At 40.3% G+C, this 14016-nt stretch overlaps 1 protein-coding gene across 3 annotated transcripts in view; it reads right to left on the reverse strand.

Moving 5' to 3' along the window:
• The window catches only part of LOC119725359 (transforming growth factor-beta receptor-associated protein 1-like), a 49630-nt gene that overhangs the window by 30360 nt on the left and 5254 nt on the right, over positions 1-14016 (reverse strand). For all 3 annotated transcript variants that reach the window (XM_038196759.1, XM_038196758.1, XM_038196760.1), the window contains 8 exons: positions 12685-12714; positions 10782-10838; positions 8963-9067; positions 7181-7315; positions 5277-5437; positions 3887-4019; positions 2570-2665; positions 804-908 (listed from right to left, as the gene is read on the reverse strand). In XM_038196759.1, coding sequence (XP_038052687.1) covers positions 804-908; positions 2570-2665; positions 3887-4019; positions 5277-5437; positions 7181-7315; positions 8963-9067; positions 10782-10838; positions 12685-12714 — 822 coding nt within the window. The remainder of the gene's footprint in view (positions 1-803; positions 909-2569; positions 2666-3886; positions 4020-5276; positions 5438-7180; positions 7316-8962; positions 9068-10781; positions 10839-12684; positions 12715-14016) is intronic.

A 14016-nucleotide genomic window follows, 5' to 3' on the forward strand; every position in this document is an offset into this window, starting at 1 on the left:
AAAAAAAGCCGCGTCGCCGCACCACTTTTTGGGCAAGCTCCATACCAGAAACCGGAGACTTTTTTTTTGGGCCTTTAAAGGCGCTCATGGCACTTGAGGAGAAAGTCAAGTTAGGATTGTGTGTTGTGAGAGTGAGCTTGTTTGTACAGATGAGACTTTATATCTGTCTTCGATGTTGTGATTGATGGAGATGATTTGATAGCCAGAGGGAGTTGGTTCCACACTCGGGCTGACGCTGCAGTAAAGGATCTGTCACCCCAAAGAGCGGAGGTCCTGGGCTCGGGAAACATCATGAGCTCACTGGGGCGGAGTCTGGTGCGTAGTGCTGAAGGAAGGAGAGTCAGTTTAAGCGTTGCGGTACTCTCCTAGCTCGCCTTCCACCGCTGTGACCCGGGTTCGAATCCCCTCCGGGCCAACATGTGGATTGGGTTTTCAGTCCCTACCTGATTCTGTGAGTTCTCCCCAGAACATTTTTCGGGGCTTCTCCTCCCACCTCTAAAACTGTGATTTCTTCTAATCGTCACCTCTCTACAAGCTTCTTCAGGCTTGTGAGCTACAGGGCCTAGGGTGCTTTTGAGGAATCCTTGGTTTTTCATTACAAGACATAAATAATTATAATAACTAATAATAATAGACGAGGGCGCTGTTCACCCTTTCAGTTTAAAGGGACTGGAACGATTCAAAGTTGGTGGTGGAGGGGAAATAATTTGGGAAGATAGTGATCAGCTGTAAGACAAAAGGTATTAAGATTTCTATTGGGTTTGTGCATGAACAAGCGAAGGCGCTGTTTAAACCACACATACCTCCCGGACGTCGAGCAGTCCGTCTTTGAAGAGTTGGGCCGCTTCTTCATAGTGAAACTGAGACAGTTCGATGAAGCCAGCTTGCTGCTGGATCCGTTGATAAAGCTGAAAAAAAAAATTTTAAGGGAAAATACAACATTTGCAAACCTCAAAAAATAAAACTACCAAATCATTTTGAAATACCTTGCTGGACTGTTAGTGAATGACAGTGTAAAGCATCCTGTAAAATCATGGCACCTGGTATACTGTCGTTTTCAAGAAAAGTGGTATTTTTGTATCAATTTCCAACGCTGATCGGCCGACCAGCGTTGGAAAAAACTGGCTTTTTTTCAAATACTGGCCCCAGTTGACCATCGCACTTGTTTGCAATCGATTACACACCTATGAACGGGTACAAGCCAGCTAGACTACAGGAAAATGATTGTTTTTCTTGGTTTTTATAGCATTTTCGAACCCAAAACCTCAAAAAAGTCAGTGTAACTATATTTGCTATATATTTCCAACCCCCCAATTCCATCCATTTCTGAAAATTACCGCTAAAGCAAATTCCCTTTAAGTAGAATGTGCATAATCTTAAATCTCTTTCCCCCCAAAAAATACAAGCTAGTCTTTCTTTTTTTTGTGTTAAATTTGTCAGCAAGGCAGAACCAAAAGTAAGGAGCTGAAAACTTTTCAAAGCAAAAACCCTAGCTTAGGCTGACAGTTGTGATTTTAAAGGGAAAATACAACATTTGCAAACATCACAAAACGAAATGATCAAATTATCACAAAAAACCCTTACTGGATTGTTAGGGAATGACAGTCTAAAGCATCCTGTAAAATCGTGGCTCCTGGTGTGCTGACATTTTCAAGAAAAATGGTACTTTTTTTTCCAACGCTGGTCGGCCGACCAGCGTTGGAGAAAACTGGCTTTTTTTCAAACGCTGCTCCTAATTTTTCCTAATTGTTATTCCGCATTTTCTTTGCAATTGACTACAGACCTGTGAAGGGGTACAAGCCTGCTAGACTGATTCCTCGACCTCACAATTCCCTTAAGTCTATAAATTGCTCCGATTCATCTAACGTTAGGTCGGGGGACCAGACTATAAGAACATGATTGGTTTTCTTGGTTTTTCCAGCATCTACAAGCCCAAAACGTGAAAAAAAGTCATTTTAACAATATTTGCCATAACATACTGATCCTCCAAATTCATTTATTTCTGAAAATTGCAGCAAAAGCAAATGTTGTACATTCCCTTTAGGTTAAAGCTATAGTCCATCATTTGTAATTTGTGCATTTTGTTCGTTTGAAGCAACAAAAGAGTTCAAAATCTAATAAAGGATACTAAGCAACTAACCTGATAAAGTTTCAGCTAAGCTTCAGCTGTACATTCCGGGAAAAACAGCATTCTAAGATCTCAATTTCAAATCGAAATTTACTGAATCATGTTTTGAATTGCAGCTATACGCGACGTCGCGCACTGATCCGACGAATTATAACAACCGCGCGCGCGTGTGCGTCGTTCCAATACTCGCGCGCGCTGCGCCGAATAACAAAACGAACTACTAATTTAAATTTTCCTACGGTGCTTCTTAAGAATCACCGTTGGGAATGCCTTCTTTCGTTGATTACTTCAAAATGACAGTTTCCCAGAAAGAATAATTTCACAGGGAGTTTAGTTCCCTTACTATCTTTCAACTAAGTTTGTGTTTCAACAATAATTACGCCAGTTACTTTTCAGATGGCTGTAAATGATGGACTATAGCTTTAATAAATCCCAACTTACCTTGTGGAATTTCTCCTTGGCAAGTCCCAGCTTCTTGGCATTTCTCGCCAGCGTCAACGCCTCCTCCACTCTCTGATCACTCAACAGAGCTTGGATCTGCTCACACACAAAAACAAAGAATTTGTTAATTTAATAGTGAATTTTGTCTTTAAGCAACAAAGTTTTTTTGTATACATGCTGTATACCCAGTATTGTCCGAGGGCTTGCAAGAACAGAAAACCCAATCTCACTCGGGTGGGACTCGAACCCACGACCTTCTGCTTAAGGGGAAGATACAACATTTGCAAACATCAAAAAACGAAATGATCAAATTATCACGATTTATCTCACTGGATTGTTAGGGAATGACAACCTAAAGCATCCTGTAAAGTTGTGACTCCTGGTGTGCTGACATTTTCAAGAAAAACTGTATTTTTCCAACGCTGGTCAGCCGACCAGCGTTTTTTTTTTTTTTAAATTGCTCCTTATTTTTCATATTTAGTTCGTCTGCATTTTCTTTGCAATTGATTACACACCTGTGAAGACTACAAGCCAGCTAGACTGATTCTCTGACCTTACAATTCCCCAAAGTCTATAAATTCCTTCATTTCATCTTGAGTAGGTGAGGGAACCAGACTACAAGAACATGATTGGTTTTCTTGGTTTTTCCAGCATCTATGAACCAAAAACGTGAAACAAGTCAGTGTAACAATATTTGCTAAAACATACTAATCCTCCAAATCCATTTATTTCTGAAAATTGCAGCAAAAGCAAATATTGTACATTCCCTTTAATAGTAAAGAAGTCCTACCACTTGACCACCAAGTTCAATTTTTTATTTGGCTTAAAGCCTGAGTCCATCATTTGCAGCTATCCAAAAAAGTAACTGGCGTAATTATTGTTGAAAAACATACTGGTTGAAAGATAGTAAGGGGACTAAACTCCCTGTGAAATTATCCTTTCTGGCAACCTCTCATTTTGAAGAAATCAAGGAAAGAAGGCATTTCCAACGGTGCGTCTTAAGAAGCACCGTAGGAAAATTTAAATTAGTAGTTCGTTTTGTTATTCGGCGCAGCGCGCACAAGCATTGAAACGACGCACAAAGCTGCAATTCAAAACAATTCGAAACATGATTTAGCAACTTTTGATTTGAAATTGAGATCCTAGAATGCTGTTTTTCTCGGAATATGAAGCTGAAGCTGAGCTGATACTTCATCAAGTAAGTTGTTCAGTATCCTTCATTAGATTTTGAACACTTTTGTTGCTTCAAACGAACAAAATGCACTAATTACAAATGATGGACTATAGCTTTAACGAAAATTCCCAAAATCCCTTTACCTGTTTTTCCACGGGTAGAGGCACCAAAGCGTACACTTCTTTCCTGGATGCTACAAGGATCCTCCCCTCAAAGTCGCCCAGGATCTTCCCCGATTGGAATGGAATGGTCTGCTTCTGCTGTTGGTCTAATACACTGTTGGATGAGAGGAAATGAAACCAAGGGGAGTAATCAAATTAATGTTCATCCATTCAAATCTGTTAATATCTGCCCCCCATTTGGAATGGAATGGTCTGCTTCTGCTGTTGGTCTAATACACTGTTGGATGAGAGGAAATGAAAAATGGGGGAGTAATCAAATAAACTGTTCATCTATTCAAATCTTCCAATATCTTCCCTCGATTGGAATGGAATGGTCTGTTTCTGCTGTTGGTCTAATACACTGTTGGATGAGAGGAAATGAAAAACGGGGAAGTCTAAAATTAACTATCCATCCATTCAAATCTTCCAATATCTTCCCCCGATTGGAATAGAACGGTCTGCTTCTACTGCCGGTTTAATACACTGTTGGACGAGAGGAAATGAAAAATAGGGGAGTAATAAAATTAACTCTTCATCCTTAAGACATTGGACAAAATGAAAAAGCGGCACTCGTTTTGAATTGGCCATAACTCAATAAATATGTTTCAGGTTGGAAAGATTTTTTCATTGTTACAAACCAATGAATTATTACCTTGTCAAATATGTATCACGATTTGCAATGCATTTTTTAAAAAAGCTGTGAAAAGAGGGGCGTCAAGTGTCCGTTTTTTGTTTGTTTGTTTTTTTGTTTTTTATGAAAAATCGCCAACCACAAGGCCCAAAGCGGGCCACTCAAGGTGATGGCTAAAAAAAAAGGGGGAAAGGGGGAAAACAAAGAGGAAATCATAGGGTAGAAAGACAACTATTGATGTTGCGCTTAAATTGGGACAGGTTGTAAGTAGAAGGGAAGCAGGATGCAGGGAGTGAATTCCACAGCAAGGCGGTACGTGGGAAGAAACTGGATGAGTATCCCCGAGTATTTGCCTTGGGGACAACCACAGTGTAAGGATGTGAATGAGCAGAGAAACGTGTGGTGCGGCTAAAGGTACGGTTGGGTGGAACAACCATTGAGAGTCCATTTGAGCACCTACCAAAAAAAATATCTGTAAAAGAGGCTCAGTGAGGCCACAGAGCGATGGAGAGATAGAGGTTCCAGAGATGAAGCTAAGTCGTTTCCAACCAGATTTGTAATTCGTCGCTGAATTCCATCAAGCAGGGACAAACTGCAAGCTGGAGCACCAGCCAAAGTATGACAGCAGTATTCCATGACAGGATGTATTGTGAACTTATACAAATTTTTACAAATTAATTTTTTTTGGGGGGGGGGGGGGGGGGGGGGGGGGGAGGGGGGAACCCTTTAGTAACAACCGACCTGTGAACAGTGAGGAATTCTTCGTCCATGGCAACCACGTAAGGGAACAGGTAACTAACTCCGTGGATATTCTCCGACCATTTCAGCGGTGGTCTCTGCGATATACCGGCCGACGTCACAAACATCCCCAGGGCGCTCGGACCAGCCAATAGGAACTCTTCCTGCGTGGCACACACATGAATATTCATGACATGATGTCGAAAGGGAACCATTCAGATTCTCTTCCTGCATGGCACATATGTGAATATTCATGACATGATGTCGCGCGAGAACCATTCAGATTCTCTGGGAGACTTGGCACACACATGAATATTTATGACATGTTGAAAGGGAACCATTCAGATTCTCTTCCTGCATGGCACACACATGAATATTCATGACATGATGTTGCAAGGTAACCATTCAGATTCTCTTCCTGCATGGCACACACATGAATATTTATGACATGTCAAAAGGGGACCATTCAGATTCTCTTCCTGCATGGCACACACATGAATATTCATGACATGATGTCGAAAGGGAACCATTCAGATTCTCTTCCTGCATGGCACACACATGAATATTCACGACATGATGTCGCAAGGGAACCATTCAGATTCTCTTCCTGCATGGCACACACATGAATATTTATGACATGATGTAAAAAGGGGACCATTCAGATTCTCTTCCGGCTTGGCACATACATGAATATTCATGACATAATGTCGGAAGAAAACCATTCAGATTATTTCAACTGGCATCTCCGTGTGGATTTTTTTTTTACACATAGGCATGTAACTGGGAATTGTAATAGAGAAAATGATGAAATTTGAAACCACACAAGACTTTGTACAGTGTTTTTCAATTTGTTGTGGCTTTCATGAAAAAGTAATAAAAAAAAACAAGGAAATCAGCGGATCCGAGGAAAAGTTGCATGCCTGTAGACAATTTGAGATTATTGTGGACACTCAATTCCGTTATGCAAATGATTGTAAATTTATGCATAGGTCAGCAATTTGGAAGCTGTCTTTTTTTATATCAAGAAAAAACAGGAATCATCAAAAAGTCCCTTCAGCAAATGTCACCCAAAAACTATTACTCCCAATATATCCTAGTTTACCCAAGAATATCCTAGATTACCCCCAGACTAGTATGTTAGATGACCCCAGAATACCCAAGAGTTTCCTAAAATACCCCAGATTATTTTAGATTACCCAAGGATACTCCTAGATTACATCCAAATACCCTAGATTACCCCCAGAATATCCTACATTACCCCCAAACTAGCTTAAATATCCTACACATGTCCCCCAAACTACCCCAAATGATCCAAGAATTCCCAAGAGTTTGAAACTCCTACACTGCCCCAAAATACCCTAGATTATCCCTGAATAGCCTAGATTACCTCAGAATACCCTACATTACCCCCAAACTAGCTTAAATATCCTACATGTCCCCCAAACTACCCCCAAATGATCCAAGAATACCCAAGAGTTTGAAACTCCTACATTGCCCCCAAAATACCCTAGATTATCCCAGAATAGCCTAGATTACCTCGGAATACCCTAGATTACCCCTATAATACCCTAGATTATCCCACAGCACCCTGATTACTTCTTTAAAAAAAATCCTCACAGTCACACCCACCTTGCCGACCCTCTTGATAACAGGCGAGGTCGTGTCGGCGTCGTAGGGGAACAAGTGGGTCATTTCGCCGGTGTTGTAGTTGGCCAAGCTACCAAAAAATGACCCCAGAATACCCAAGAGTTCCAAGAATACCCTAGAATATCCTATACTACCAAACAATTCCCTACATTATCCCTGAATAGCCTAGATTACCTCAAAAACACCCTAGATTACCCCCCGGAATATCCTAGTTTATCCCAGGATATCCCAATTTCCTCTTACCAAAAACCCACACTAACCTTGCCAACCCTCTTGATAACGGGCGAGGTCGTGTCGGCATCGTAGGGGAACAAGTCGGTCATTTCGCCGGTATTGTAGTTGGCCATCATGTACTGGTTGGTCATGGCAATGCAAATGCAGTAACCATCTGAACTCTGTGTCACATCAGGATAAATAATAGAGAAGTTTTTTTTTTAATCTTTAATCTTTAATCCCTCCTGTTGGTTAACGAAGTTGACCCTAATTCCAGACAAGAATATAACCAGTGTGTAGAAAAATATCGTGAAGTCTATTCAAAGAATCTGATTGAGAGTGGAGTGCTGTGGCCTCGTGGTTAAGGGCACTGATTCGTGGTCTGTGGGTAAAGCTGCGGGTTGTGGGTTCGAGTCCTGACGGGGTCATGGTGCGTGTGCCCTTGAGCAAGGCACTTTGTCACTCATTGCTTCTCTTCACCCAGGAGTAAATGGGTACCTGTGAGGGCAGAGATGGTTATTGTGATTGAATTAGCTTCCTTGCGCCTAACAAGCAGCATCGAGCTGTATACTCCCCAGGGAGCTGAGGTGGTATATGGAATGTTTCATGGGCCCAATGAGCAGGGGTAATAATAATGTAAAGTGCTTTGATCTTAGTTAAAAGTGCTATATAAGAACTTGTTATTATTATTATTATTATTGGCTGTTATATAACCGACATATGGATCCTTGTCATTTGATTGGTGGAACTCACATCACATGACAGTCGTTATTGCTCCCATTCACGCCAGGGCTCACAAAGTCCCATTCGTCCATGGGGAATGGGAAATACTATTGAACAATTAGGATCATGCTTGCTCCATGACGCGGTATTTGTGTGCAAATGCATGCTAGTATGCGCATTCAGCGTTGCGTGTAGTGTATATTGTTCCAAAGAGCCAACACTACAGCGTTGGGTTCAAACATTTTCGTGAAGGGGTGGTTTGGAAGAGAGAAATACACTTTCCACCAATTTGGTATTGAAATAAAATCTCAAATATATCAAATGACAAGGATCTATATATGTCAGTTACATAAAACAAACATTGAGTGGCTTTAAATTGTGAAATGGGAGGAATATTATCGCTCGGTAAAATCTGGACTTTTCCAGTTCACTCGGCTGAAGAAAAGTTAAGATTTTACCTTGCGATAATATTCCTCCCATTCCACGCTGAGCCACTCAATATTTGTATAATGACAAGCGTCAAAATAGCAAAAATTCGGACTCAGTTTGCTGGGATGGATGATGTAGGACTGTCCTGGGGCCAATTTCACGGCGCTGCTAAGCACACATTTTTGCTTAGCACAAAAAAGTCTGGCTTATAAAAGCAGGGGCCAATTTCATAGAGCTGCTTAAGCACGAAATTTGCTTAAGCACAAAAAAGTCTTGCTAAATAAAATCAGGATACCAGCCAAAACTCCATGCGATTGTTGTGCTAAGTAAACAACAGCTAAATACCAGTCACAAGAAATGTACACCGCATGGCATTTTGGCAGGTAACCTGATTTTACTAAGCAATTTTTTTTGTGCTTAAGCAAATTTTGTGCTTAAGCAGCTCTATGAAATTGGGCCCATTACCAGCCAAAACTCCATGTGATGTATATTGCGGCATGATTAGTATTCAGCTGTTGTTTGCTTAGCATGAAAATCAAATGGCGTTTTGGCTGATAACCTGCTTTTATAAGCCAGACTTTTTTTTGTGCTAAGCAATTTTTTGTGTGCTCAGCAGTGCTGTGAAATTAGGCCCTGACTTGTAGTGAGGATGTTAAATTGGGACCATAGAGTCTTACCAGATTGACCGGTATGTCACTGATGTTAATCTCCTTGATAAGGACGACCTTATCTTCCGTGACGTTGTAAACCTGAACCTGTCTCCTTCTTGTTGTCACGGCGATCTAGAGACAAAAAAGTGATGTATCACAAGTTTTTTATTTAAAGGGAAAATACAACATTTGCAAACATAAAAAAATAAAACTACCAAATCATTTTGAAATACCTTGCTGGACTGTTAGTGAATGACAGTGTAAAGCATCCTGTAAAATCATGGCACCTGGTATACTGTCATTTTCAAGAAAAGTGGTATTTTGGATCAATTTCCAACGCTGATCGGCCGACCAGCGTTGGAAAAAACTGGCTTTTTTTTTCAATACTGGCGCCAGTTGACCATCGCACTTGTTTGCAATCGATAACACACCTATGAACAGGTACAAGCCAGCTAGACTGGTTCCCTGACCTTACAATTCCCCAATGTATGTAAACTGCCCTGTTTCTTCTTAAATGGAGTCAGGGAACCAGACTACAGGAAAATGATTGTTTGTCTTGGTTTTTATAGCATTTTCGAACCCAAAACCTCAATAAAGTCAGTGTAACTATATTTGCTATATATTTCCAACCCCCCAATTCCATCTATTTCTGAAAATTACAGCAAAAGCAAATGATGTATATTCCCTTTAAGCAGGCATGCAACTGGGAAGTAGCCAAAAAAGAGGAAATTCAAAGCTTCACAGGACTATCCGCTCCGTTCACAAGTACCCCCTCACTGGCAAAGAAAGTTCAGTTGGGGGTGACCGACCGACGCCATCTTGCCTGACTGCAATTCATTTGCCGCGGAGTGCGGCCACTGCGTGTAAATAGAACAAATCCCCCGGTGTACGTGCGTCACACACAAAGAACGGTGCGCGTCAACCAGCAATATGTCCCACCCATGGGACGTCATTGCTAGGTGAAAGGGCGCCCTCTTCCGTTGGGGCACAGAGCCTTTATACAGGGCGAGTACACAAACACATCCCAAATGGTGGGACCAATTCTTGAATGAAGTTTTGCCTGTAGCACTTTCAAAATCTAGGATAAGAAAACCCAACCATTTGAGCTTTCTTTTAGTACAAGAATCATTCAAATCACTCATGTACTTCTCAAGTTACGGTATTTTGAACACTAATACCATTTTTAAAGTGTACATTCCACAGATCATACGTGTTCTTTCAGCAAAACGAAAACAATTCACATGCATCCCTATGAGAATTGTTTTCGTTTGGATAAAAGAACACTTTACTTTTTTGGTGATCTGTGGAATGAACTTTAAAAACGGTGTTTTCAAAATGCTGTAACTCGAAAAGTATATGAGTGATCTGAATGATTCTTGTACTAAAAGAAAGCTCAATGACTGGGCTTTTACATCCTAGATATTGAAAGTGCTACAGGCAAAACTTTATTCAAAAATTGGTCCTGCCATTTGGGATGTGTTTGTGTACTCGCCCTGTATAAAGGCTCTGTGCGCCATTTGGGATGCATTTTTTTTTTTACTCACCCTGTACAGTGTTTTTCAATTTTTTAACGGCATAAGAGTAAAGTGAAAAACGAAATCAGCTGATCCGGCGAAAAATGTGGAACGCCTGTTAAGAGGCACATAGGAACATTAGTAATTACCAGGGATAAGTAGAAACATTTCTGTGATGCGTCCACACTCGGGTGTCTTCTCACTTTGTAGCAGCCTTTTTGGAGGATTGATTACTAATTAATCGACTGATGAATATTCAATACCTCCAGTGCTCCTTTCCACAATGGCTTAGCCAATTGAATAATAATTATGCGCTACTGAATATTCATTACCTCCAGACTGAAGGGGTTGCTGGATCGTGGGTTGCTGTTTACACAGAAGGCAGTCACCTAGGCAAGAAACAAAAAAGGCATAAACAAAAAATTTACGAAATGGATTTCGTTGGTTTAATTGGAGCCAAACTGAATGAGACCAAAGATAGTCATTATTATTATTATTATTTATTCGACCTCAACAAAGAATTACAAACAGTGATACAAAACCAAGCAAACATGACACAAAAGTGGTTGAAAACGCACAACAAAAGGAACGTATAAACATGTAATTTAAATTAAAAAAAAAAATCATGAAGTTGAGGGCATGCACTTTAAGTGACGGCTAAGCTTCCCAATTGGGAGTTGAACAATAACCACTAAGGCGCAATAAAATCACAAAGAAAACGATTATGTGGGTCAGGGACCGCAAAGGCGAATCTAATCACTGTTGCTCGGAAGCATGCGGACCCGCACATAATGACAAATGAACAGGACAAAAAACGGCAAACAGAATGCACAAGAACAAAATTACAAATGGCAGGGAAATAACACAATAAAGGGAAGCCCGGAGATAAAACTTAAGATTAAGTAAATTGCGCTATAATGTGAGCTGGTCATGGAAGTGTGTCTTGAGACTGGCTAGAAATGAGTTTAGTGAATTAAGCACTGCAGAATCCCGGATTGAAGTAGGTAAGTGATTCCAGAGTCTAGGAAAGCGACGGGTTGGTGAATGGAATAAAGCATCAGTACGAGCAGGAAGGTGACGAAATGTGAGGATGTTTGGATGACATGGATTAATATGAAGGTTCTCAAGGACAGATTCATATTTGTTTGTAAATGTCAATGATCAAATCATCATGTCCGTGCAACTAAATTGGGTCGTACATTGAAACGCGAGTTTCAGAATGTCAAAAGGTCGTATCTCACTTAAAATGACCAGGGCCCAATTTCACGGCGCTGCTAAGCACGAAAATTTGCTTAGCACAAAAATAGCCTGGCTTATAAAAGTAAGTAAGCCAGCCAAAACTTCACGTCATGTGTGTTGTTCGTGATTAGTATTCAGCTTTTATTTGCTTAGCATGAAAATCACATGTAGTTTTGGCTGGTAACCTACTTTTATAAAGACAACCTGTTTTTGTGCTAAGGAAATTTTTGTGCTTAGCAGGGCCGTGAAATTGGCCCCATGTACACATAAAGTCAACGGACGTCGAGATACAACGTTGTTGCACGGAACGAATTCACGCAAGATACGACTTTCTTGCAGAATGGAGTTACGAATTTGTTGCACTCAGTGACAAGACAAAATATTTGAATATTGGATCAAATCCTAAGTCCAATAATCATACTCGGAATTGTTTGAAAATGCCCAGCACTAGTACAATGACTGATGGATTTAAAGAAAATACCTTATACACTATAAGTCTGAAAGCCACTGAAGAAAAAAAATCACAAGCTTGCTTGAGTAGGAATCGAACCCACGACCTCCTGTTAATAGTGCAGTAGTGTTAATCATGCGTCCACCGAGCATCGCTGGGGTTAACTGGCCAGTTTGAATACGATAAAGTGATATATACCACAACTTTTCTGTGTTAGCCTCTGAAGAAGAACTTGCTAAGTTCGCAACGTCAGGCCACATTAATTTTTAGATTTATATATTTCAGGTCCATCCAATCAGTAAGCAGTTTGCAGCAGTCTTACTTTTTTTAACTTTAATATTGAACGACTTTTCAGTAATAAAAAAAAAAAAAAAAAAAAAGGTACTATTCTTTAAAGTTGTTTGAACTTGTCACGCCCCAATTTCACCCTGGTCCCAACTTAAGCTAGGACCATCCCAACTGAAGTGTTCCAGTTGGAACACTTTAGTTGGGACTGGCCCAACTGAAGTTGGGACCAGGGTGAAGCTGGGACATAACACACTCACCCCTTTGATCTTGGCTCCACTTAGAATGGGCTGTGGGGAAAATCAAATCAAAACAATTGTGAATCAGTTAAGGGCTATCATTTTGCTTTTCATGCGTTTTGTTCGTTTTCAATAATAATACCACTTAAAAGTCCAAAGAAGACTTTTCAAAACCTAACCTGTTGAAACTTCAGCTCAGTGGATATTACACTTTTCAAAAACAAACAGCGGAGAACCCTGCACGAGCTTTTGATCACGAAACATGATTTTGTCAATAGCACTCTTTTATTTCCAAAAGTCCGCCAACTGACTGATCGTTGGAAATCACATACATTTCTTGATTTCTTCAAAAAGACACAAGACAGACGGAATAATTTCACGGCGTGTTTAGTACCAGTACAACTTTTAAAGAGGTTGTGGAATGCTCGAAGACATTTCCGTCATTTTTCGGGTATATGTAGCCTATTGGGTGTGATGAAATAAAAGCGACTATTGTGTCTGTCGTGAAATGAGTACAAAAGGTACTTTTGGGAGCTGTTTTTCAGGTCCTGTTTCGACCCGAACATGCAATTTGTGTAAAAGTCGTCGTTGGGGGCAGCAAACAAAACATAGTAAATCGTGACGTAATAAACAGGACTCCCGATGCAGCGTAGTATAAACGAGTCCTGTTTATTGCGTCACACTTTTTCTCATTTTACAAAGAACCTGACGACTGTTGATTTCAGTTATGCGCTCGCCGACCAACAATTTACTCGATGAATTTCAGTTTTATAAACATATAAACGCACATTACAAAAGAATGGGACTTTGTCGTTATGATATGTATGGGTCTACTCTACAATAAAACAAAAATATCAAAAAACAAAACGACTTTCAGCATTCCACAACCTCTTTAATCCAAGTACGCTTTCTTATAATGAATTGGTCATGTTGGTAGGTTACTTTTGGGCTAAGTACAAACGATACTTGAGTGAATTCATGGGTGTTTTGCAGTAGTGGTACATTTCTAACGCAAGCTTGATAAGGCCTTCAGATGGCCCTACGTATAATTCTCTGATGCATAGCAGAAATGTTGGTGAATAATTTTCTTACTGAATTTTTAAATTTTTTTGGAGGGGGCGGGGGAGGAGGTAACTTCGTTTAGTTTCAAATGATTTACTTCCAACCAATTTTGTATCTCCCTCAAAACTTGTTGGTTTTGTTTGTTTGTTTGTGGTTTATTACCTCCAGGTTGAACATAATATTGAGTAACGTCAGGACATTGTCGCACAGCACCAAGATTCTCGTCAGCGCAGAGGTTTTTTTTTTTTGCAGGGGCGGGAGAAGGTAACTTCGTTTAGTTTCAAATGATTT

This window comes from Patiria miniata, unplaced genomic scaffold (genome assembly GCF_015706575.1).
Source record: "Patiria miniata isolate m_02_andy unplaced genomic scaffold, ASM1570657v1 HiC_scaffold_19, whole genome shotgun sequence".
Taxonomy (NCBI): domain Eukaryota; kingdom Metazoa; phylum Echinodermata; class Asteroidea; order Valvatida; family Asterinidae; genus Patiria; species Patiria miniata.